The sequence below is a fragment of the Endocarpon pusillum genome (genome assembly GCF_000464535.1).
Source record: "Endocarpon pusillum Z07020 unplaced genomic scaffold scaffold176, whole genome shotgun sequence".
NCBI classification, from domain to species: Eukaryota; Fungi; Ascomycota; class Eurotiomycetes; order Verrucariales; family Verrucariaceae; genus Endocarpon; species Endocarpon pusillum.
The window spans coordinates 152,005-176,351 of NW_006916072.1; the positions used below are offsets into that span (position 1 = coordinate 152,005).

At 51.0% G+C, this 24,347-nt stretch overlaps 10 protein-coding genes across 10 annotated transcripts; 7 read left to right on the forward strand and 3 right to left on the reverse strand.

Moving 5' to 3' along the window:
• Positions 1–7: 7 nt before the first annotated feature.
• EPUS_04097 (uncharacterized protein) lies at positions 8–1,930 on the forward strand (the record flags this gene model as incomplete). The annotated part of the gene is made up of 3 exons (XM_007802711.1): positions 8–190; positions 246–561; positions 1,041–1,930. The coding sequence occupies 3 exons, from the start codon at positions 8–10 to the stop codon at positions 1,928–1,930; spliced, it is 1,389 nt and encodes a 462-aa protein (XP_007800902.1).
• Positions 1,931–2,308: 378 nt separating this feature from the next.
• EPUS_04098 (uncharacterized protein) lies at positions 2,309–4,485 on the reverse strand (the record flags this gene model as incomplete). The annotated part of the gene is made up of 2 exons (XM_007802712.1): positions 2,309–4,334; positions 4,382–4,485. The coding sequence occupies 2 exons, from the start codon at positions 4,483–4,485 to the stop codon at positions 2,309–2,311; spliced, it is 2,130 nt and encodes a 709-aa protein (XP_007800903.1).
• A 791-nt stretch (positions 4,486–5,276) lies between these two features.
• EPUS_04099 (uncharacterized protein) lies at positions 5,277–5,648 on the forward strand (the record flags this gene model as incomplete). The annotated part of the gene is made up of 1 exon (XM_007802713.1): positions 5,277–5,648. One exon carries the CDS (start codon positions 5,277–5,279, stop codon positions 5,646–5,648), a length of 372 nt encoding a protein of 123 aa, XP_007800904.1.
• Positions 5,649–5,868: 220 nt separating this feature from the next.
• On the reverse strand, positions 5,869–6,914 carry EPUS_04100 (uncharacterized protein; the record flags this gene model as incomplete). The annotated part of the gene is made up of 3 exons (XM_007802714.1): positions 5,869–6,005; positions 6,038–6,301; positions 6,356–6,914. The coding sequence occupies 3 exons, from the start codon at positions 6,912–6,914 to the stop codon at positions 5,869–5,871; spliced, it is 960 nt and encodes a 319-aa protein (XP_007800905.1).
• A 1,203-nt stretch (positions 6,915–8,117) lies between these two features.
• Positions 8,118–9,041, forward strand: EPUS_04101 (uncharacterized protein; the record flags this gene model as incomplete). The annotated part of the gene is made up of 2 exons (XM_007802715.1): positions 8,118–8,401; positions 8,471–9,041. The coding sequence occupies 2 exons, from the start codon at positions 8,118–8,120 to the stop codon at positions 9,039–9,041; spliced, it is 855 nt and encodes a 284-aa protein (XP_007800906.1).
• An 861-nt stretch (positions 9,042–9,902) lies between these two features.
• EPUS_04102 (uncharacterized protein) lies at positions 9,903–11,862 on the forward strand (the record flags this gene model as incomplete). Its single annotated transcript, XM_007802716.1, has 2 exons — positions 9,903–10,247; positions 10,342–11,862. The coding sequence occupies 2 exons, from the start codon at positions 9,903–9,905 to the stop codon at positions 11,860–11,862; spliced, it is 1,866 nt and encodes a 621-aa protein (XP_007800907.1).
• Positions 11,863–12,447: 585 nt separating this feature from the next.
• On the reverse strand, positions 12,448–14,874 carry EPUS_04103 (uncharacterized protein; the record flags this gene model as incomplete). Its single annotated transcript, XM_007802717.1, has 1 exon — positions 12,448–14,874. One exon carries the CDS (start codon positions 14,872–14,874, stop codon positions 12,448–12,450), a length of 2,427 nt encoding a protein of 808 aa, XP_007800908.1.
• A 902-nt stretch (positions 14,875–15,776) lies between these two features.
• On the forward strand, positions 15,777–18,411 carry EPUS_04104 (uncharacterized protein; the record flags this gene model as incomplete). The annotated part of the gene is made up of 3 exons (XM_007802718.1): positions 15,777–15,887; positions 15,960–17,221; positions 17,319–18,411. The coding sequence occupies 3 exons, from the start codon at positions 15,777–15,779 to the stop codon at positions 18,409–18,411; spliced, it is 2,466 nt and encodes an 821-aa protein (XP_007800909.1).
• A 1,537-nt stretch (positions 18,412–19,948) lies between these two features.
• On the forward strand, positions 19,949–21,455 carry EPUS_04105 (uncharacterized protein; the record flags this gene model as incomplete). Its single annotated transcript, XM_007802719.1, has 3 exons — positions 19,949–20,567; positions 20,651–21,312; positions 21,372–21,455. 3 exons carry the CDS (start codon positions 19,949–19,951, stop codon positions 21,453–21,455), a joined length of 1,365 nt encoding a protein of 454 aa, XP_007800910.1.
• A 1,492-nt stretch (positions 21,456–22,947) lies between these two features.
• On the forward strand, positions 22,948–23,254 carry EPUS_04106 (uncharacterized protein; the record flags this gene model as incomplete). The annotated part of the gene is made up of 2 exons (XM_007802720.1): positions 22,948–23,049; positions 23,084–23,254. The coding sequence occupies 2 exons, from the start codon at positions 22,948–22,950 to the stop codon at positions 23,252–23,254; spliced, it is 273 nt and encodes a 90-aa protein (XP_007800911.1).
• Positions 23,255–24,347: the final 1,093 nt, after the last annotated feature.

The following is a 24,347-nucleotide window of genomic DNA, read 5'->3' on the forward strand; positions in this document are numbered from 1 at the left end:
CAGCAATATGGTTGTTTCGCGCGGGACAACTCCTGCACGGCACGGCTCTCCTATGAGAGGCACAACGCCAGGACGTGGAATGATTCCAGGTGGGATGTTGGAGGACATGAGATCTACATCCAAGAACGCGATGGCTAATGAATCCCGTCCCCGACTTCTGGGTGGGATGACAACGTTCTTGAATGTTGCAGTACGATCTTTCCTCTTTATTCTCTTTCATGACCTCCCCTTCTAATGTCGATCAGAAAACGAAAGCGAAGTCTACCAAAGGTGCTGTCCAGGTTCCGCAGTCAACTCGCAAGACCCGCCAGAACACGAACAAGCTACCTGGCAAGCCAGACCGTCTAATCGAGGAGGTCATGTTCTCAACGCCGAAGAAGAAGACAACTAAATCCCCGACCCAGAAGAAGACCGAAAAGAAAGTAACGACTCCGAAAGTTATCAAGCCAAAGGCAAGCAAAGTCACCAAGAAGAAAGCGCCTGCAAAGCCGCTGGCCAAGAACGCGACCGTCAAGAAAGCTGTTACTACTATTAAAGAACTAAAGGCTGTTGCCGCAAAGGGTAAGCGACGTCCTTGTTTGCCTGCAGAGATCATAGAGTCGGCCAGGGATGGCTCGATATGACGACGATGAAGTCGCTAGAAGATGTCGAAGTTTGCCAGCTTGAGGAAGGGAGAGAGCGAGGGAGGTGCCAACCCCTCTATGTCGTCGAAGAAGCAAAAACAATATCACGTCGGAAGCATTGCAGTTGTCTTGAACTCTTCTTCTGTTTTGTTCCATTCAAAACCCCCATGCTGACTTTATTCTTTCCCTTGATTTCTCCACAGCTCCCGCGACAGCCCTCTCACCAACAGCAACAACAAAACCAAGTCCGAACCCGCGCGGCCGCCCCAAAAAATCCCTCGAACAAGCCTCAACCTCCACCTCCGACCCGAATCGCAGATCAATCCCCACGGACTCCGCGCTTACCCAACCCGGACCATTCCCGCCAATATCTCCCGTGAAAGGTCATTCTAATGACCGGCCACCGGTTGCATATAGTCTGGAGCGGAGAGACGCTCAGGAAGGAGAAGGAGAAGGAGAAGGAGAAGGAGAAGGAGAAGGAGAAGGAGAAGGAGAAGGAGAAGGAGAAGGAGAAGGAGAAGGAGAAGGAGAAGGAGAAGGAGAAGGAGAAGGAGAAGGAGAAGGAGAAGGAGAAGGAGAAGGAGAAGGAGAAGGAGAAGGAGAAGGAGAAGGAGAAGGAGAAGGAGAAGGAGAAGGAGAAGGAGAAGGAGAAGGAGAAGGAGAAGGAGAAGGAGAAGGAGAAGGAGAAGGAGAAGGAGAAGGAGAAGGAGAAGGAGAAGGAGAAGGAGAAGGAGAAGGAGAAGGAGAAGGAGAAGGAGAAGGAGAAGGAGAAGGAGAAGGAGAAGGAGAAGGAGAAGGAGAAGGAGAAGGAGAAGGAGAAGGAGAAGGAGAAGGAGAAGGAGAAGGAGAAGGAGAAGGAGAAGGAGAAGGAGAAGGAGAAGGAGAAGGAGAAGGAGAAGGAGAAGGAGAAGGAGAAGGAGAAGGAGAAGGAGAAGGAGAAGGAGAAGGAGAAGGAGAAGGAGAAGGAGAAGGAGAAGGAGAAGGAGAAGGAGAAGGAGAAGGAGAAGGAGAAGGAGAAGGAGAAGGAGAAGGAGAAGGAGAAGGAGAAGGAGAAGGAGAAGGAGAAGGAGAAGGAGAAGGAGAAGGAGAAGGAGAAGGAGAAGGAGAAGGAGAAGGAGAAGGAGAAGGAGAAGGAGAAGGAGAAGGAGAAGGAGAAGGAGAAGGAGAAGGAGAAGGAGAAGGAGAAGGAAGGGAAGAAGTCAAGAGAGGGAAAGGGAAAGGAAAAGGAAAAGGAAAGGGAAAAGGAAAGGGAAAAGGAAGGCCGAAGACGGGCGCTGGTGTTCAGAAGACGGCGCCCAAGAAGATAACTAGTGCAACGACAAACAAGAAGGCGAATACCGCGACGAAGGCTTTACAGAAGAAGACGGGACCAGCAGCCGTGGCGGCGGCTAAGGTTATACGTGGAAAGGTGGCAGCAGGGAAGAAATAGGACTGCTCTGGGGAGGAAAGGGGAAGCAAGAGGAGGTTGTTTGTTTCTCATGGTGCTGAGTGCTTTTTTGACTGGTTCAAGGAAGATTAAGGTATGCCTGTCTGTAGATTGTGGCGGATAGGAGTCGGTCATCTGTCTTGCTCTGGTAATTTGGGTTTGGGAACTCATATAATCTTTGTGGAATACTTTCTGTGCTGGGACAACGTCATGGCTTCGGTCATCATCATAAGGGTATGGCTGTTTCGCTGAAGACCGCTCACCCACCCCTCTCCCCTTCAGCCTCTCTCCTTCCCCTAACCTCCCTGACCAGCCCTTTTGCTTCCTCGACTTCATATCCATCCACGCACAACTCCTCCGCCAACCTCTCCGCCATGTCCAGATCGCCTCTCCGCACAGCCCACCTGGCCAACCACAACCTAGCCTTCGACGTCGTCGGCGTCGTCCCCGTGCCAAACCCATCACCACCAGCTTCATCATCATCATCATCGGAGTCACTGTCATTCGACAAAACTTCCGTAGCGACATCATCATCGTCATCGGTGTCATCATCCATTTTATACCTCCTCGCCGCAAAACTGGCCTTACCGACTCTTTTTGCAGTTGAGCCCGTTTCTTGAGCGACTGTCAATTCCATGAATCGTGCTGCCTCCTCTACATCACCGAGCCTCTCGTACAGTGTGGCGATCTGGTACAGTGTCTCCGGATCGAGGAGTTTCCGTCCAGTCGGTTCGGGTTTCTGCTGTCGACCTCTACCGGGCGTTTGAGACGATATGGAGGTGTTGAACGAATTTGTTGGCGTTGGCGTCACTGTCTCGTAGTATGTTCCTGCGACAAGGGCACGCTTTAGAGCTTTGATGCTCTGTTCCACACGCCCCATCTTCGCATAGCAGCTCCCAACCGCTTGCCACATTTTGGGATCGTAAGGTTTCAATGCGGCAGCTCGCTGGTAGTAGAACAGTGCATAGAAAGCCATGTCTAGCACTTCATACGCCTGGCCAAGTCCATACCAGGCTCGGTAGTCTTTCCGGTTAAGGTCCACTGCTCGACGGTAGCTTTCGATTGCGGCGTGGGTATTCTTCATCTCGACGTACTCGTGGCCCATCAAGGTCCACGCGGAGAGGAAGCTCTTATCGAGGGTGAGAGCGCGGCGGAAGTACATGACTGCCTTCTCGTGCTGGGAGCAAAGACTGTAGTAGTTGCCAACGACGCAACAAGTTTCCGGCCGGAACTTGTCGGTGGCAGTGGCTAGGTGTGCTAGGAAGGATAATTTGGGTCGATCCGCCATGACGTATAAAATGTTGCTGTAGTGGTCCAGAGCGTCAAGTCTGTGAGGATGCGAAGTTAGGATTTGCTGGAAAATTTGAGCTGCTGCTTCGAAGTCTTGGGAATGGTAATGAAGAAGAGCGAGAGCAGTCAACAGGAATGTACTGGTTGGGAAGACCTGAAGAAGCTCGTGGAGTGAATCGAAGGTAGAGCTAGAGTCGGAGGTTGTGCTGAGGTCAATCGAGAGGTGGATGTGGTACATGAGGGTCATGACGCTCTGCGGTAGACTCTGTCTGATCTTTTCGTCCACAGAATCGTTGGTAGATGGCAAGAGCGTTGCAAGTTCTTCCCATGCTCCCCAATGGAATGGATTGCGGTGAACCGCCCTGACAAGCCATTCTCGAGCCGCCGATTCGTTTTTGGATTTCGATAGCACGATGCCATAGAGGTACTCCAACCATCCCTGAGAGCGTGTTCGAAGTTGCTCAGTGTTTTGAGAGGAAAAGTAGGCTTCTAAACTCTGGCCGAGTCCAGATAGCTCACGATTTATTGTCTGCCCGCCATCATTTGGACCAAGAACCATTTCAGACTCCTCATCTTTCCGCTTCTCCCCACCAATGTAACGTGCGTAAAGGGCGAGGAAGAGAGACTTTTGGCTCAGCTTTGGGAAGGGGTTGCCAGTCGCATGCAAAGTACGCCTGGACTTCTTGCCTTTCGGTGGTGTGAATGCTGACGCTTTGTTGATCTTCTCTGAAGACAGGAGGCCTCCAGCAGGAGCGGATTGTGGGAGGAAGACGGCAGCACATCGATCATATTCTCGAGTGTCAAAGTATGATTTGGCAAGGATGTATTTGTGTGCTTCTTTTCTCTCCAGGGCGGCTTCCTGCGGATCGTCCGAGGTGGTCGAGAAGAGCGGTCGAGGCACCGCATCGGCATTGAGCATAGAAGAATCGGATTCATCGTCAGAATTGGAGGGATCTTCATCTGGCTGGGCAATAGAAGTCAGGAGCTCGGCTGCCCTTTATTAATCAGTCTTCCTCAACCATTGAATCAAGGAGCTGCGTACCACTTGGCCGACTGGTAGAGACATCTCTCGGAGCATTTCGCAGCAGTTTCTGAGAGGCTGTCGCGTAGCTCAGTGATCATATTAATATCCAGTAAGCCAGCCATTGTCTTGCTTTCGCTGCGGGGCGTACAAAAGGTATGCCTCCTATATCTTAATCGTTCTCCCTGGATGGGGGATGTTGTAGAGGACAAGTTGTGCGAGGCAAAAGTGTTCGTCGCACTGACCAGCCTTCCTACTTCTCCAAAATCAACACCGAAGCAGCTTTCTCCGCATCCATCCACTGCGCGTCTTGACGCGTCACAATCGAGATGCTGGAGATGCTGTGCAAAAAGCAATGACCGGACGAGAATGCCACAGAAGATGCTAAATAGAACAAGGAGAGCTAGACTGCTACGATACGAGGCGATAAGTGCTTGACAAGGGTCATTTTTCGTGTTTGCTTGCACCTACCCTGTTTTGCGTCACGACTATGTAGGCCACTGACTGCTTCTTAAATTCTTTTCCTTTCTATTCTCTGGCGATTTCCTCATTCACGCACCTCTGTACCTGGGCGTTTAAAATTGCTGCATTTCTCCCTGTCCCTGTCATCGCCTCAACTCTACCAATCATATTAGTATTGTCACTTGAAAAGGAATCATGGCATTCAGAAGTGACAGGCCGCCTTCATACGCTGATTCGCTCCCGAGCGAAATTAGTTGAAGCAGAGACAAAGCCAGCTGCATACACGGCTCTATCTACAGGCATCAACGCTGTTCTTGTCAGCGATGCCGCGATCACGAAACGGAAACACCGTGAGGTTGCTGATGCTCTTGTTGCGTACACGAAAGATGGGGGCACTGTTCTTCTTGGTTGTCTCATGAGCTCCTTCTCCAGTCCGCCGGATTTTAACAGAATGATGAGCTCCGTCTGGTCCCTTCCCTGGAGGGTTGGAAGCTATTCTCGGGAGGATGCGCTATTGAATGAAGCAGCCAGCACCGACCGTATCAGAGGAGTTGGACTACCCAAGATGATCAATGTCATGGCGGTCTATTTGCAGCATGTCTCGGCCAAAGACAAAATCTACGCTCGCGGCGAACGCATTACTCCCCGAACCATGACACAGCAACTTCTTGAACAATACGAGGAAGAAGACAAGTCAGGACAGGCTGCGGTAGCATTTGGGTCTGTTGGTAGAGGATACTTGGGCTGGATCGGAGACGTCAATTCAGAGGAGGAGCTTGACCCTGTGTACTTGGCTCTGTTGGGACTCCCAGTTGTCGGAGGTTGAGATTCGCAATCAGGTCGTACCCTCTTCTTCTTCGTGGCTAATTATCCAATTGCAGAACCTGTGAACAGCTGGCAACTCAGAAAAGCACGGGGGGGTCAAAAACAATGCTTGTGGATGACCGAACCTCTTCTAGTTGGAAGAAGGCGTCTCTTCCACGCACAACATGCAGATCTCCAATACAAAATGCGCTTGGTTATCTAACACTATGCCAATAGCGAGTCTAGAATACTCTAATGATCTTAAAGGACATCTCTCCTTCGACTACTGCTGGATCCGGCACGTTAGGTTTGCTGTAGTGCTCCCTCCCCGGAGATCGTCTATGCAAAGGCCGACGTGCCTCCTGAGTTGCTTCATTTCCTGGCTACAACGTTCGCGATAGTTTGGCTTACGATGCCCCTTGGCTTGCTCGCAGGAGAAATCCTTTTGAGGAGGCGTAGGACCGTCCATCTGTTCCGCTCTCTGCATAAGGTGCGCAATCGACTGGCTAAGCATGTTTTCTGGCAACAAAATCTCGCGCTCTAGCAGTGCCATATAAGCAAAAGCATATTCGTCGGCCCAACCGCAGCGGCAGTCAGAGCTGTCGTACATGGCGCTATTCACAAGGACCTGTTGCAATTTTAGGCGTGTTCCGCTTCTTCGTTCTTTCAACATGCCTGTGGCTTGACCTCAGCACTGCTCTTGCGGCTGTGTGCAGATTGGGTACTCACAGAAGATCTTCCGAGGTATGAGAGACTCGACTTGGCCTTGTGCTAGGGCAAGGTAGGAATCTGTGTGATGGAGGATCAGTGCAGCCGTGATTTCTTTAAAGGCCCGCGCATTATCGAACAAATAGGCAGCTGCCATGAGGAACTTGAGATCGTCAATGCTGCCGTTCTCCGCTGGCTTCAGCCAATGTCCACTCGCATCTCGGAGGGCGACGATGCAGTCATACTTGTCCGCGGCAATCGCAATTTTGAGGACTTCGCTCGGAGTGAAGGCATCAGAAGCTGCATGGCTACGGAGGTGAATGACTGCGCAGAGAGTCTTCATGGCGCCCACATCATCTTCCGGCAGGAAAACCTCTTGCGCATCGTCTTTGGAAATATCCTGACCCTCGCTCGTACGGGTCCCCGCCTTCGCCCCAAGTACCTTTGAAGCGGTCTTGAGGAACAGAGAATGAACTCGAAGCTTCGTCTTGTTGGAACCAACGATCAGAACGACATCACCATCTGTAGCGACTTCGTCAACGTCAATCGACATATCCTTACTTCCTTCTTTCGCCGCCATGACTGTCGCTGTAACGCGATCCTATTTCCCACGCCGTGATTGGGCCGCTATAGATGTGGGTTAGGTATTTGCAGCCTCGTTAGCAGGAAAAAGGACTGGCGGTAAAATCTTGGTGTCGAACAGTAAGTTGCAACTCATCAAGATACAGTGTATCCTGGACAGCTCAATAAACAATATCATCTTCAGATCCGAGCTCTTGGTAGTCAGCGCAACAAAGGGAATGCCGCAAACAGCCGACGAGATAGGCGCGGTAGGTCGTGAACAACGAATGGTACAGGACGATATGAACCAAGTAGAGGCTTTGTCCGGATACTACTATCCACCACTCTGTCGTAAAATGCAATCTTTTTCTAATTGGTTGCTGCAGCCGCTGCCGCGCTATAAGCGCACCTTATACCAACGCTATCAAGTTATATCCGTCCATTCAAATCTTATGTCGTTTTGAGTAGACGCTAGCAGTTACTTTGACCAATTAGAAAAAGATTGCATTTTACGACAGAGTGGTGGATACCTGCCTCCTCTCTAAATCATGAGCTTACCTAAGATGTAGCCAACCGCTAAATTGATCGGCTGTAAGTTGGTGCTCAGACAACTCAGTTTCCAGAACAGAAGCTCTGCCGCTAATGCCGAGTTACATAATAATACATTATGGACTGGCTTATATCCGGTGCTTTGCACCCGTGTGGTAAATAATACTATCTGCTCTTCCTCTCCCAAAGCTCAGTATTCTCGTTATATCCAAAGCCAATTTCGCTTTCCATCTTACCAACTACCCTACCTCTTTAAGCGGAGCCAACACCGCGCCTTCAGGCTTCCAGACACCTTCAATTGTACTGATAAGTACTGTTGCCGAATATATAGTTCTGAATATACCTTTCCGAACGCATTGTAGAAATATACTTTGTAGTTCCCTGGGTTCCCCCCTAGACGTCAACAATCAGAACGGATGGTTTTTGTGAGCAGTAAGCCCATTGGAGATGAACTTGCTATGGAACTCAGAAAATAGATTTCACGTTCCCCGAAACCCGTTACATTACATTGCGGATTTCAACGCAACGTTAGTGATGAGGTGGAGCGGACCGGCGTAGGCCCAGAGAAAAAGGTGCTGGTTGACGGACCTCCATTGAATCTGACCAGCTTCGTATTTAGTGTGGGTCGTGAACTAGATAGTTGATATCCCTCCTAGCTTCCCAGGCACACATCATGCAAGACAGAGTTTGGTTGGTCACCGGGGCTACTTCAGACATTGGACGTGAAATTGCCCTCCATGCCTTGCAGCGTGGTGATACTGTTGTGGCGGCAGGACGCAGACCGGAGGCGCTTCAAGACCTGGCTCGAATGGGATGCAAAATTCTAGTTCTAGATATAACATCCTCAGCCGAAGAGTTCAATCATACTGTGGAAGATGTCACAAAGAAGGTGGGAAGGATAGAAATGTTGATTAACGCTGCTGGTTTCCTTCTTGAGGGCTGCATGGAAGAAACAAGGTATGTGCCACTGAGTACTTTATGTTCTCCTGCCGAGAACTAAAGTAAAGCCACGCATCTTTCCTTCAGCGACCGTGAACTTCTCCAAGTTTACAGTACCAATTTGTTCGGGCTGCTTAGGCTTAGGGTTGCCGTCCTGCCTCAGATGCGATCCAGACGGCAGGGCGTCATTGCCAACGTCGCCAGAATCGGCGCCCTTCAAGTCGCCATTGGAGCCGGTGTTTTCTGTTCGTCGAAAGCAGCAATGACCTGTGCCACCGAGGCGCTGCATGCCGAGACCTCTCCATTGGGCATCAACGTGTGCTCGATCCAACTCGGTCACTTCAGAACAGCATTCCTGAGCCCCGGACCCAGGCTTAAAACGCAGATTACTCTGGCGGACTGTGATGTTTTCATGGAGTCAACAAGGAAGATATTCGACGACTTTGACGGCTCACAACAGGGAGATTCCAAGGAAGCTGGTCGTGTGATCGTGGAAGTTCTCATCCAGAGCGAACGCGCTGAAGGTAGATGCATTCCCGGCTGCTTAGCTGTAGGATCAGACGTTGCGGCAGCAACAGAGAAAGTCCAATCATCGCGAGAGGTGGAGATGAAAGCTTGGGCACTTCTGTCTCATTCGACAGACCTGACTGGTTCCTGAATTATAACTGCCTTTCTTAAACGACTGACCTGCGGTTGACAGTCTGGCAGTGGTGCGGTTCCTTGCCCGCAAATGTGCGGATATCCACCGAACCAACAATGTCAGCTCTACCGCCTCTTGATAGCTATGGAAGGGAAAAAATCGATTTGATTTCGAGCACTCATTCGACATGGAGTCGATCCGGACGTTGGCAATAGGCATGGAGAAACTACGCAGTTAATAGCGAGAAAGCATGGAAACCAGGCAATTCTTGATGCTTCAGGTGAAACAGACGACGCCATGAAAGCTCCAACAACAGCGGTAAGAGCAGCATCCATAAATGATACTACTCACAATGTAGATGGAAGAGGTGGCTGAAGAAGATTTTTTGATGTTATGGTTGCATTTGAAGGCAGCGTCCAATAATGCAGGTATTGTTGTTATAGCCTAATAAGCTGTTTATCGTTGATAATGTCATCCTGTATTCATTATTTCGAGGGCGAACCAGTGACAAGCCTCGGCCTAGCAAGCTTTAATGTCAGTCAAGTGTGACCTGGTCTGGTTGAAGCTTTCATAGTACAGATCGATGACCAAGCGTGAGAAGTGAGATATGAGAAGCAGCCTCGAATGCCATCATGGTTTTACGTTTTCACGGTCTTTTCACTAGCATTCACACTTACTCCGTGTCAACCATCAACTACGTGTGGTGTGTACGTAGTATTAAGTAAGTATACGACTTTCGTGCCAAGACATCGGAGAGACTCCGCTCCGCATAAATGCTCCATGTCTTCCACACGCAATCTGATCCAAGCTCATAACTACCAGTGTGTAGCTAGGCACTTTCTACTTTGACATACCCGCCGTTACTACATATCCTCCACTATGACGACTCTGGTTGACGAACTCTTGAATGACTTCGACGATTCGAGCTCCGAGACTGGTGAACATGATCAAAACGGGTTCCTGGAAGACAACGTCCCGAGTGCTCAAGATGATGTGCCTACCAGTGCACGTACCCATTCAACGTCCGGCATGGAACTTGACGGCGACGAAGAAGAAATATCTGATGCCGAGGAAGAACTAGCAGCGCAAAGCAATAGCACAGACCTGAAAGATGCGCCGGACGAAGAGGAAACCAAGGCGAGGGTGGAGAAAATGAAACTGGGAGTTGTCAGTGATGTCAGAAATGTGGCCGGCTTGATGAAGACCTTACAACCTATACTCGAGGTAAGATGCACCCTGCTTCCTCCATCCCTGTTCGAGATATTCGTGTTTACATCTCTACCGTATAGCAGCCCTGACTTGCCCCCTTCGTTCGCAGAAAATCGCCCACTACCAATCTATACCTCCGGAAAAGAGGACGACTACAGTCGGCTCCATCGAAGACAACCCTGAGTATAAACTCCTTACACAGTCCAACTCTCTCGCTACCTCAATCGATGCCGAAATCATCCTCGTGCATAAATTCATACGAGATCACTACTCCACCAGATTCCCCGAACTCGAGACCCTAATCTCAAACCCACTTGACTATGCCAAAACCGTTGCTATCCTCAAGAATGGACCACTCGACAACATCAAGGCTCTTTCGAATTCAACCGATAACCCCGTTGGAGCGTCCCTGAAATCCGTACTTGACGGACCGTCCCTTATGGTCGTCACAGTGGAAGGAACCACAACCAAAGGCCGCGAGATGACCGAGACAGAACTCCAAACCGTCCTCCGCGCCTGCAGCATGATCCTCGACCTCGACCGCGCCAAAGCCATCCTGACCTCCTACGTCCAATCACGCATGACACTCTTTGCACCCAATCTAACCGTCCTCATCGGCTCTTTAACAGCAGCGCAACTCCTCAACTTCGCCGGCGGTGTAACCGGCCTTGCCAAAACGCCCGCCTGCAACATCCCGCCCCTCGGCTCGAAAAAGCAAACCCAAACCGGCTTCGCCACCAATGTCGGCATCCGCCAACAAGGCTTCCTCTACCACAGCCCCATCATCGCCTCGATCCAATCTGACCTAAAAAAGCAAGCCATGCGAATTGTATCTGCAAAACTCATCCTGGCGGCACGAGTCGACCGCGTCCACCAATCCCCGGACGGGGCTATGGGCCTCGACCTAAAACAGGCATGTCTTGAACGACTAGACAAACTTACCGAACCTCCACCTAACAAGGGCCCCAGAGCGCTCCCAGCACCGGATGACAAGCCCTCTCGGAAACGGGGCGGGAGGAGAGCGCGGAAGGCAAAAGAAGCGACCGCTATGACGGATCTGAGGAAACAGCAGAATCGGATGGCGTTTGGTAAGGAAGAAAAAGAGGTCGGGTACGGGACGGGCGAGGGCACGAAAGGGCTAGGCATGGTGGGTCTGGAAAACGATGGGCGTATCAGAGCCGGGCAGATCGATCAGCGGACTCGAGCGAAATTGTCCAAGAAGAATCCTGGCTGGGGCGGCGGCGGTGGCACGGCCTCGACCGTGAATGGGATGGCGTCCTCGCTGCGCGGGTTTGGATCCGCCGCAGCAGCCGGAGGTGCTGCAACGACACTGCGAGCTCAAGGCTTAAGAACATCGGGTGTTGGCGCTGGAAATCTAGCCGGAACGGCGAGTTCGATTGCGTTCACGCCGGTGCAGGGCCTTGAGCTGGTGGATCCGAAGGTCCAGGCGGAGTTGAATAGGAAGAGGAAGGCGGAGGAGGATCGTTGGTTCAAGGGCGGTACTTTTACGCAGGTTGGCAATGGTGCTGGTGCTGCTGCGAAGAATGGGGATGCTGGCGGGTTCAAGGTGCCGCAGATGCCGGCAAGTAAAAAGGTGAATACGGGCGCTGGGTTGGGGAATTCGCAATGACGGTAAAGTGCGGTGAAATGGATGAATGGAGTTGAGATGGGGATATGAGGAGTCCTCCTTGCTTCTCGTGGCTGTACATTGCCCATTCAAAGCGTATTGATACCCGTCCCTACATTATACGATCCTTATTCTATAATATGTATATTAGCCCACGTCCTGCCTGGCTGTCTTTCTCTGTTCCTTTGTTTTCCGCCGGCCTCTCTTCTGACTGTCTGAGTACTTGCATTGTCTTCCCCGACGGCCAGCTTCCGGAATCATTACCCTCACCAGCAGCCAGCAGCGACCTTACAATTGCCATGCCTTTTCCATTACAACGAATATATAATGTATACCAGGTAATAAATAACTGCGGTGCGGCTGTGTTGTTGGGGCAGAATCACGCGCTTCGTAGTCCTCCATCTGCACCACTAATCCACAAACTCAGATGTGTGCTACCTATGTAGGATCAACATATACCGTACAAGCGGCCGCTTTCTTTGCGAAGAACTTACTCCGGTAATGTGTTAGGCTAGTCAGACAGCCTCAATGGCTCCACCTGCTGATGCTTAAAGAAGTGTATCCGTCGGAGACTGTCTCTCCGCAGAATCAACCTCCACACTGGCTACTTCCAATGCTCTGTCCTGGCTCCGATCCCTGTCCACCAGTCGACATAGATGTGTTACCCGTCCACGGACCCTGATAGTCTGTGGGCAGCAGGTTCGTTTCTGGGGGCGGAGGCAGAAAGTTTCCGGGCTGATTCGCCGGCGGTACATAGACCGTATATGGTCCCAAAGGTCCATAATTACCAGGTGACCCGTTACTGAGGAACCATCCCGACGGTGATTCCTCGACTCTCGTCTCCAACGGCAAAGCCTGCTGAAAGGTCAGATATCGAGGCTGGGGTCCAGGGACAGAGAGAAGGGGTGGTACTTGTGGTAAATGGTACGATGCCCGCGCCGCTCCGATGTCGGAGTCATGGGCACCAGCTCTGACGGCTGGGCCCGGCGGAAATGGAACCACAGGTTCCATACCTATGGGATGTAACATAGGATTTATTTCTTGGGGTTCGGCTTGTGCTTGTAGCTGCTGTGGCTGCGGTGGTACTCGTGGCTCTGAGGGTCCTGGTGGTCCACCCGTGATGTATTGGACTGTTCCCAGCTCCTGCTGTTTCAGCTTCAATTGATCCGTAAGCTCTGCGGATTCGCGCTCGAAAAATCTTCTGGGAAAGCCGTAGGTGCCGCCAAAGCGTCTCTCCGCATATGCCAAAATGTCAATGATTTTAGCTAGACAGCTAATAGCACGCGCGGAGTTCTCGAGAGGAGAGGCGGAATGGGAGACATCTGACGATGGTGAAGGCGAAGTATCTAAGTCTGAGTCGTTGGCTTCTGGGGACGACTGTGTTGTTTCGCGTGGCTTTATACCAGAAAGTATACTATCAAAGCTTGTCGACAATACATCCAAGAAGTGACGACCGATAAAGTTGGTACGGTGAATGTCAATCAATGTGAACAAACTGTGCCAGTTGTGTTCTCGCTTGTGTTCTCGCGTTATCGGGTGTAATAGGTCGGTGTATTGAATCGCATACTCGAATATCAAAATCTTCGAAAGTTCAGGAATGCTCGGATTGCGGCAAGAGGGAGCAAGGGCGATGATCTGAGAATAAAGTGATTCTAGGTGGAATAAGAAAGTATGGTTGGTCGACAAAGTCTTAGGAATGCTAGAGGCCCAAGACCGTATGTCATTCAGCACACACTTGGTGTACTCTGAGCTTGCCGCGCTGGGCCATTCCAAACGTTTGGACATACGGGTCCCTTGATATAACGAAGACTGTATTCGTCGTATGTTGAAAAGGTACGATGATGGTTGCAAAGACCTCAGGAAGAGTTGTGGTGTCTCGTTTACACTGGGTTCTGGCAATCCGGTTGAACCAGCAACTACTGGAAGGTTGACAGAAGCGGAATCATCCGTGAAAGAGAAGGCTCGATCAAAGGCCATGCTAATACTGCGGTCGAGGGTATAGACACAATAGAATACTCGCCGCCGCATCTCGATTTCGTCTTTGCTCATGCGAATCTCGGCGGCTGGTTCGTTATGCAAACCAAGATCAACCATAACGCGTGAAGCGAAGCCGATCAAATGCCAACATGAAAACATGTCTGGATCCAGCATCGAATATTGAACGAGAAGTAGGATGGCTTGTATGCCTGCAACTGAGCCAGGATGTAGCACCTCGTCGGCGTATTCAAGAGCTACAGAGACGTGTTCTTGTGCGGTTCGCCAATAACCATCACCCTTGTCTCTAGACCGGTCGGCAGCTACTATTGCCAGAACCATTCGAACCATCCACTTGTCCATAGGTTTGGCACGCCGTCCAGCATCAGCATAAACGGCAGAGACAGAAGCTATGAAGTCTGTTTCAGAGAAGAACGGCATAAGCACAAACATTTTATCCAGGTAGTGGTGAATGATTGGTGTAATCAAGTGGCGAGCTGGCAGAGTTTCTGGGTCAGCATGTCCAGGGTCCCCAGTCTGCGAGACAGCCAGCAAAAGCCGAGCAAAGGACGTGGTTGCAGTAAAGCCGTGGAAATCTCTGGAGGTAGCATTGACAGAAAGAAAGCCAAAATCTCCTACCAAGTTGTCAACATCCGATGCCTCCTTACGATGCACTCGACCACTGGATGCTATCCGTCGAGCCGGAAAAGTATGACCAGGGTCAAGCATGTGAGACGCCGCCACTGCATCTCGTCGACTCGGGTCAGTGGCCTGCAAGGTTTTGGTCTCGGCCACACGCCTCTGCAGTTTTTCCAAAGTAGCCTCCAGGGCAGCAACATAGCTCCTCTCTTTTCCTTTCGCAAACTCATCATTCGCCCCGGAACAACTGTCGGCCTTACCCGCACGTTCACAAGCTGTGCAAGCAGGAAGCGTTCCATCGCATCTGATCTTCGCTGATTTACATCTCGAACATGCAGCGACCGGTCTTGAGACACGAAGCTGGGGTGATAGTAGCGCCTCGATCGATTCTCCCTTCGCCATCGGTGACTAGCAATGACAGGGTATGAGCAGTCGACCGACAATGAATATTGCCACCAGTAAAATCAGAAATTTTACAAACGGTAGGTGAAATAAATACGGGATGCCAAAAGCACCACGTCGAAGACACAATTTGGGCTGAAGGGGGAGGGAGGGAAGCAAGAGGTATTCGAAGTAACCCACATAGATAGAAAGACGGGAGGCAGGTGACCTTTACATACCGTGGTCAAGTCCTCATCAACTCATTATTACGCTCTTCTCGAGAATCCCCAGTCCTCTCGAATGCTCACCTAGTGGAAAGTAGGAAGAAAGATACGAAAAGGACTATCAGCAGACGACATTCTTTCATTGGATGCAGCCACAAGTCCTGCAGGAAGACATGAAGTGAGAGGTGAGTCGTACGAACAGAGTGGAAGCTCTTTCCTCATGACTACTGTGGCTGTTGAGGAACAAGATGTCGACATAGTGGAGGGCAATTGCAGTGTGGGGTCTGCAGCGGCCTGAAAGCGCCCCCCACAGGGCTGCAAAAGCGTCCCCACTTTATATTGGCTTAGGTCTTCTCCACCCGGGTCCAACCAATCACGTAGTAGTCATTTGGAGGCTAATGACGACTCGTTAGTGAGCGACAACAGGCATGTGCGGAGGCATCCTTAGCTGCTCATTCAGCCAGTTGCTGGGGACCCTTGGACCACCTTCAAACATCAATTCTTTCATACCTGTGAACGGCCTCCTTCTAGACACAATCACATGTATTAATACCCATTCGCCAAGCCATATGCTCCATCAAAGTCGACTACTTGGCCTTATCTGCATCACGCGCCCAAGGCTAGCAATGCAAGCACTCCCAGGAAGAGCTTGGAGCGGCGTCGGACTTCGCTGTAACGCTCAATGAAATGTATTTGGCCATGGCTCACTCGAATCATGCCCCCAGACAAATGACAACTTCGAGCCTAAGTTCTAGTCGAGGCCAGTCTGGTGTCGCTCACGACAAGGTCTTTCATACAGTGACAGCGTGCGTGAGATGCAGACAGGCAGGCTATTCCTTACCCCGTGTAACGTTTCCATATGAAAGATCTGATTCCTGATAGAGGAAAACAAAATGTGACACCGGTCTACCACGATGCGACCCCTGTGAGCGAAACAGTGCCAAATGTGAATACTTTGATGCAAGCAAGAAACGAATCATCCCGAGAACTTACATCACCTCTTTACAGTCAAACATCAGGCAACTCCAGGCGGAGCTGGTTGCCCTGGAGAAAGAAGAAAAGCATGTGCCGGATGCGGAGGCTATGATACGTGGTGCAGGCATGATCAAGTTCAATGAGAATGATGAGTATCGGTTTCTGGGACCATCCAGCGGCATTGGCATCACACGGCTAGTTATGGAGCTTGCGAAGCACAACACCGTGAAGAAGAGCATAAGAGAAATTGTGCCAGATTCTACGGCACGAGAAATCAAGCAGAAGTTCGACAGCGAGAGTGGAAAGCCAACATCCAAAGTGTATCCTCTGATTAGCTCTGTAGCAGCGCCAAACCTACCGACACACGATTTGATGGATCAACTAGTCGATATATACATGGCCAAAGCTCAATATATGTTACCTCTACTCCATGAACCAACCTTCAAACACGCTATCCGAACTGTGTATCATGGGTCCGCGGATGCCACTTTGAATTTTCAATTGAGACTCGTCATCGCGATCAGTATGCAGAAACTTGACACTCAATACGCAGGCCTTGCAGATTCGTATTATTTGTCCGCTCTCCCTTACCTCGAGTCCGCCGTACGGAAGAAAGATCTTTCGACGTTGCAATGCCTAGCACTCATTGCTCAATACTCGGTGCTGACGCCTACCAGGACGGCTTCATATTGGGTCGTTGGTCTTGCCGCTCGACTCTGTCAGGAGCTGGGGTTGTGTGAGGAGAGGACTATCAAGGACGGGCCACAAGGTATTCATTTCAACACCCTTGAAGTAGACATGCGCAGACGACTATTTTGGATCATCACCTCCATGGAATATGGTTTAGCGCATACCTTGGGAAGACCGAGTGCGTTTGGTACTACAGTCGACCATATCAACGTCGGCTTCTTCGAGCTTTGCGATGACCGCTTCATTACCCCTGAAGGACTCCTCCCGGGACACCAGCCTGTGATGAAGAAATGCATTTCGATTCATTTCTTCAAGATGAGGCTGCTGCAGGCTGAGATCCGTCGGACCTTATACCTCAAGAAACGCGATAGACCGGTCAACGATCAGGACCCGTGGTTCAATAGCATGCAGTGCAAAATAGATGATTGGGTGGCAAATTGCCCCAAGAATGACGAGGGCAGTGGAGTCAGCGAGCGTTGGTAAGGATTCCATCCGCCATTTTCTGAGTTAGCAATCTCGAAATTGGGTGACGGGCGCATGTTTTGTTATGTGGATGCGCTGACAGTGACCCCTCAGGTTCCGCTCAAGACGAAACACGATGATAGTCTTCCTCTATCGACCTTCGCCTCAAGTACCAGAGCCATCGGAGCAGGCAGCGGAGATGTGCTTTGACGCTAGCGTTGAAAACATCCATATGCAGAGCACACAGATTGCTACTAAATCTGTTGACTTGACATGGATCTTCACCCAGATGCTCTTCATGGGCCTAAATACAATTCTGTGGTCTCTTTCATACCACGCAATACGTCGGCATCATCCCATAGAGACAGTCAAGGTCCACATTGACACAGCGCTCGATGCCATTAACCACACGTCAGAGAGATGGCCTGGTGTTCAGTCAGCTTTGCAACTGTATCAAAACCTCATTGAAGGATGCCTGACGGCTTACTCAGGTGACGCATCGTACGTTGTTCGATCTCCGCCATCAACACAGGATGAGTCAACCCTGTCTTCGCGAGCTCCATCTCACAGTCCTGCCAGCCCTCAACCCCCATCCTTGGCTGCTTCACATTTGTCTTTGGCCTGTTGCGAGTCCTACGATGGATCTTACGTGAACATTCAAAATACGCGCTCGACACCGTCAGACGGGACAGACTCTTTCGAGGATCTAGGAAATGGTACTAATCTGAGTGATCCCTCGGGTACGAAACAGAGCCAACAATACGCTACTCCCGGCTCGAAGCTATCCACTTTCGAGCAATCATCGATTTTGGCTACACCAAATGATGAGCCTATTCATCAGTCCGGTGTGCCACTCGCTCAGAATTATGGCATGCCTGACTTCAATCCGAATTCGGTCAACAATGCTTTTCCGGCTACAATACCTGGCCTCACACATTGGGGCTCGGACATGACTACGGTCTCGTCCGGATCAGACTTTGCGGGATACAATGATGTGGCGATGGATACAAAACCCTGGCTGGGCTCATTTGGAGATGAGTATTCTCGGTATATGCATCAAGCTTACAACCCTCCGCAACAACAGATGCAAAGTTTGAGCGAGCAACAACAGCTTGAGCTGATGGCTGCGCTCGAACGAGATCAACTTCCAGATGTGTCGAACCGGATGAGCGACGCAGCCATTTTCTACACTGGGAACATTCTCTAGAAACCTACATCCACAAGACCACGATATCAGTGTACGCAAAGATGCAGTACTGAGAGGTCTCTTTCATACATGCGTCATTCGACGTCTGGCAATGAGTAAATGGCATCATTTTACCCAGCCACTTTGCTGGCCATTACAAGTTTAGTAATATCATGTATGGTAAAGAGTCTTGAGTGCATACCTGGGACCGGAGCTGACACTGAAGGGCAGAATGGAGGCTGCGTATGTGCCTTATCAAGAAGGATCTCATCATTAGAGGCCCTCACAACCAGGAACGACCTTGCAGATTGTTTCTGATTATGGAGAGTTCAGGCTCACAGAATCGTTCAACTTCGACTGAAGCAACAGACTCTTGCTGATCGTCGCGAGCTTTGAGCCTACCTATCTTAACAGACGGAGCTTCGATAAAGCGATAGTGAACCAGATGTAATTCTCGCGCCCGTCCGAACCAATGTTTTTAAAGACAGAGAGGGTGTGTTGAAAATAGGCGCAGAGTGGACCAAATAAAACAGCTAGAATGCGACGGCTTTATGACTCACTGTGAAACGCCATCTACGTCTCGATATTGCCTCCCATATTCGCCAGTGATGCTAAAAGACTCCCAATATTAACCATGAAGCTCTCTCTATAACCCGTCAACCAACATCCTGGGGTGGGCTATAGGCAGCCCTCTTCCAAATGAAATTGCAGACACAGAAATCATCTTTATAATACACTTTGGGCCTGTCGCCTGGCTCTTGTGCCATCCTCGGCCAAGTTCTGCTAGAAGTGCTTCACTCCTTGTAGCCGGTCAGCAACGATGTCAAAGCCAGGATCTACTAACCCATCCAACAAACTTGTGATGAGGCGGGCTATACGGTCAACAGGATCACATAGGCTTTGTGAATCACCTCGGATATAGCACCTTACGAGGATGATATCATTCAATAAATTCGAGCTGGCGGAACCGAAGCTGGTTGACCGCTTCTCCACAGACTGAGACCCCTGATCGTGGGGCTACCCAGTTAGACAATAGTCCTGTCTTTGGTCAGAGGTGCAAGTGTTGTCTGACGCCTCATAATTCAATGGTAGATGAGTGTTCCATAATTCCCTGCCAGTGGTACTGCGATTCCCACATCCCGACAAATGAGAAAGAAGCAATTTGATTGGTTGGAGATGCCCATGTGGCGCGCCCTAGGTGGAGGGTCACGTGATGGTCGGAAGTGCCGTGCTCGCTTAGTTTCAGACATCTCTTTGTAAGTATCATTCTCGCCCAACAATCCCCAGCCTTTAATCCTGCTTCACCTATCCACCCCGACCAACGCAGCATCTCCGGAGCGAAGTATACGACTGGATGATTGCCGGCAGGATTAGCACAGGTGCGCAGCTTCCTAGTGAAGTTCAAGCCAGCACGGGCGAGGATCGCTCGATCAGCCACCCCGCTGCGAATCAGCCGGACACTACGACCAGCCTCAACGCGACCGACTGAAAAATCTCGAGTGAGCTCGAGCGAGCATCGCCGTGTCTGCAATCTCCACAGGGCGCGACGACGCCTTTCATGTCCGAGCCTTACAGGCCTCACCCGGCGATACCTCTGTCACCTCCCTCTCCACCAGCCGAAGGGGTCAAGGAGGGAACCAAGTCACATTTCCCTGCATACACGCCCTATTCGCCTTCCCCACCGTTTATGTCAGTCGCCACGAAAAGCTATGGCCAATCTTTCGCAGAAACACAAGCATCGTCGGTGTCGACTATGGCGCAGCGATCGCCATCTCCTGCAACCTCCACCCCCATGTCTACACAGGTATCGCAGCAGCCGATAACAGCCACAACTTCGTTCCCGACACCCGATAATAGTGTTATCGGGCGCAGTAGGAAAGTGCCAGACGAGTTTGATGAAGAACATATCAGCAAACGGCAGAGGATTGCTTCTGAGATTACCAGAATACACGACCGGTCCAATCATGATCTCGATCATCATCTTCGATCTCCTGCCAGTATCTCTTGGCCAAAGGAGATTGAATCGCAAGCCTCTGATCAGCAGCCTATGGCAGAGGGCAGTAATCCTATACAAAGCATTCAGCCATCCCCAGTACCGGACAGGGCAACCCAGCCTGCAGTAGTTGAATTGAGCCTTGAACAGCTTCAGAAGAATGTCGGCGAAACCTTTCATCTCTGTAAGTCGGGTAAGATCTCCCTGCTTGTCTGGCACCAATTCTATGCCACTCGGAGAATCTGATGTTGACATGTGCCAAACTAGCTCTTCCTCGCGTCCGACCTGATCCTGGCCAACATTTACTGTCCAGGTATGGACTCAGCGGCTTACATGCCAAAGTCGCCCGTACCGATCCGGTCACGCATGAGAAAATCAACAAGTTACGAAAGTCCTATGAAGGGCAGATCAAGAACTTTGCATTGGCCGGCAGGAACAAGCCAACGAAAGATGAAATTCCAGAAGGACAATGGAGCAGTCTGAACATGATGATGCTCGAACCCGAAGAGTCGTGGCATGCCAGTAAGGTGATGGGCAAGAAGATCGAAGTCACGCGTGATTTGGAAGCAAGAGTGCACAAGGCGATTGTTCTGCAGCCTGGCCGGATGAAGAATCATGAGCATTGGGAAGACCTGTTGGGGCATGAAAAACCTAGAGCCCCTCCGGTACCGGACCCAGCCGGCAGGAAAGCCCCATCTGGTGCGGTTCAGCGACCACAGATCAATGGAAATGCTGTAAGGACCATGTCGCACGCTGCTGGGGAAGGCGTCCGACCACGAAGGGTGGGCAAGAAACGCAGCTATGCCGACAATAGCTTTGAGGGATACGGTGATGGATTCGTGGATGACGAGAATGTGGATATGGACCAGGGGTTTCTATCTAATAGTGAAGATGGAAGTCATGGTCCAGGGAGGAAGAAGCGGAAGAAGGTTGGTGACAGCAGTATCATCACTGATACTTCTGAACCCGACTGACCACTCTTTGGCAGGATCATTCTCTCGGCAATCCAGCCACAATCTACCGCGGACCATCTAGCTATGGTGTTGGTGGTTGGAACGGAGGCGACCGGTGAAAGGTGACCTCACCACGAATGGAGGTTGCTTGATCTGTTTTATTGACGCGTGTTGCGTGTGCGTGTTGCGATCTGCGGACGGCGGACGGCGTTGACAATACCCCAAACGAAAAGACTTCGGATCCATTGGCGTTGGGTCTAATCTCGGCTGGAGGACAGTCACTTGCACATTGGTGGGTACAACAGGGCTCGGGGGTTGAAGGACACGCTGGATGGAACGGTTGCTTTGAGGGCAAATGCGGTATGGCATGCTACTCTACGATGATTGCTGGGACTTGACTGTGCCGGCCAGGGCATTCTGTATTATCTATATATAAGGCTATTTCCATATTTAGTAGCTTTTGATCTGTTTTATTGACGCGTGTTGCGTGTGCGTGTTGCGATCTGCGGACGGCGGACGGCGTTGACAATACCCCAAACGAAAAGACTTCGGATCCATTGGCGTTGGGTCTAATCTCGGCTGGAGGACAGTCACTTGCACATTGGTGGGTACAACAGGGCTCGGGGGTTGAAGGACACGCTGGATGGAACGGTTGCTTTGAGGGCAAATGCGGTATGGCATGCTACTCTACGATGATTGCTGGGACTTGACTGTGCCGGCCAGGGCTGATCGAGGGCTGGGTCTACGCGTGTTGCCTTTTCAGGTATGAAATAGACATTATACCTATTATACCTATTACCCAATCATCCACCTCGACCAACGTCCATCTTTCCTTACTGGGCCTGAAGCAGGTGTTTGCTGCTGCTGCTGTTCCTCGAAGAGACTCCGGCAATACTTGGGATCATACGTACATTTCATGCCATGATTCTGCTTTCTTCATGCCTTGGCCATGGAATAGAATGGCTGCTCACGTGCCCGGCCTCCGATGCGTGGGAGGGGCCGGAGGGCATTACTGATGGGCATTATCGATGTGCATTATTGATGTGCATTATTGCCGCCTATCCTCCTCGGCGCCCCGCCATTTTACTCTTGACTTTCGGCCTTGCATCCCATCAGCTGTCATATAAAACATTGCGGATTTTCCTGCACATCTCATAACTTCCAGCGCAATCGCTCTCACAGGCCGGGTTCTCGAGCAGCTATATCCTTCATTTCACAGTCCTCCTGCGACATCGCAACCTCTCCTACGGACCGTCACTGCAACTTATCTCACCCCACCTACCCACACGGGTACATAATACATTTCACGATCAACGGAAAACCGCCAGAACCTTTCTCAGTTCTAGAGTCCAAGAGTCTACCTCATTACCAGAGTTACCACTGCTACTCCCTATCTTAACTACTACTACCATCATATTATCTCTCTCTGTGTCTTTCTACTCTCTCTTCCGTCCTTTACCATCATAGCTGTAGAGCTGCATCGACCGCAACCAGGTACAATCCTGCCTCACCCTCTTTCCTCTCACCAAGACATCGACCAAGCATCACTACTCAAGAGCGCCGCCCTCTTCTTCCTTCAACCCGCGCTCACAAAGCCAAAACATTCTCAGCATGTCCTCCACAACCACCTCCGCCTCCGACTCCACCTCCACCCGGTCCCAATCGCAATCGCAATCCCAATCCCAGACCCAACCACCCCAACAATCCGAAGACGTAACCTCAGCCTCCTCCAACCTGACCAGCGCAGCCAACACCCTGGCCACCAAAACCACCGAAACCATGTCGTCTGAATATCGGCGCCAAGACCAAGGAGACGAGGAGCAGTACAGTCACAACGACCAAGACAAAGGACGAGGCGGACCGAGAGTATGAGGAGAGGATCGAGGACGAGTATGCTAAGCGGGAGGGCGGTGCGTGAAATTCCACTGTTGGAGCTGGAAGAAGCGGGAAGGTCTCCCCGCCCCCCCTTGGGATAGATGAAGGGATGGGATGGACTGGGCGAGGAGTTGTTGAGTTGGGAGACATGGGTGGGGAAGACCTCGTTGGGATTGGGATGAGTATATCGCGGAGAATGGCTCCTGGTGATGAGATGGTAGGCTGTAGAGCAGTTAGGGGGAGGGGGAACGTATATATTGCTGTCCACTCAATTTTGTCTCTTTCTCTTTCTCTTCCTCTCTTTCTCTCTCTCTCTCTTTTTCTCTTTTTCTCAAAGCAAACTCGTCTCACTCTTTCCCGTATCTAGTCTCCCTCTGGGTGTTCATGCTGGCTCTGAGAAGACGGGGATCTGCTGCCCCGTAGTCTGTTTCTCAGACATGGCAGTGGCGAAATGATGCGCCCGTCCGAATAGGACAAGAACCAAGGCAGAGGGTCTTTCGAAGGCCCCTTCGCCTTCGGGAAGCCCAAATCTGAACCCCATGCATGGGCGTATGAGCAGCACCGGCTCGCTTCTCGCCTGTGGAGACGGAAGAGTTGCTCAATGTGCCTGGGAATTGTGTTGGCTGTGTCTTTCGTCGGGCTGCTCAGTCTCGGGACCTGTATCGGCCCCTACTAGAGAGGAGTAGACACAGAAGATCCTGTCGCGTATATGAGGCCCACGTAGTTGTCACTTCCCTCCCCTTCCCTTCCCAGCCAGAGCCGCTCGTGTGCAAAATGCAGCACCTGCAAGCAGCACCAGCACCAGCATTATCGCAGGCGGCTCACCGAAACCCTAGCGAGACGGTAGATTCAGATGAACACGCACACACAGACAGACGACAGACAGCAACATCAACCCCCCGCCAACGCCTTCTCCACCAACTCCTTAGCCCGCCCACTCATGCGCATATCCAACGCCAACTCCCTGCCCCTATTCCCCATCTTCGCCCACGTCTTCCTCAAGATCGCCAGGATCTTCTCCTCATCCGCGATCCCCCTCTCAAAGCCATCGAACTGATCATCGAGAAAGACCAGACACGCGACGTCCTCCAGGATCTGAACCTCGTCCTCGTCCTCATCGGCGTCTCCACCCTCAC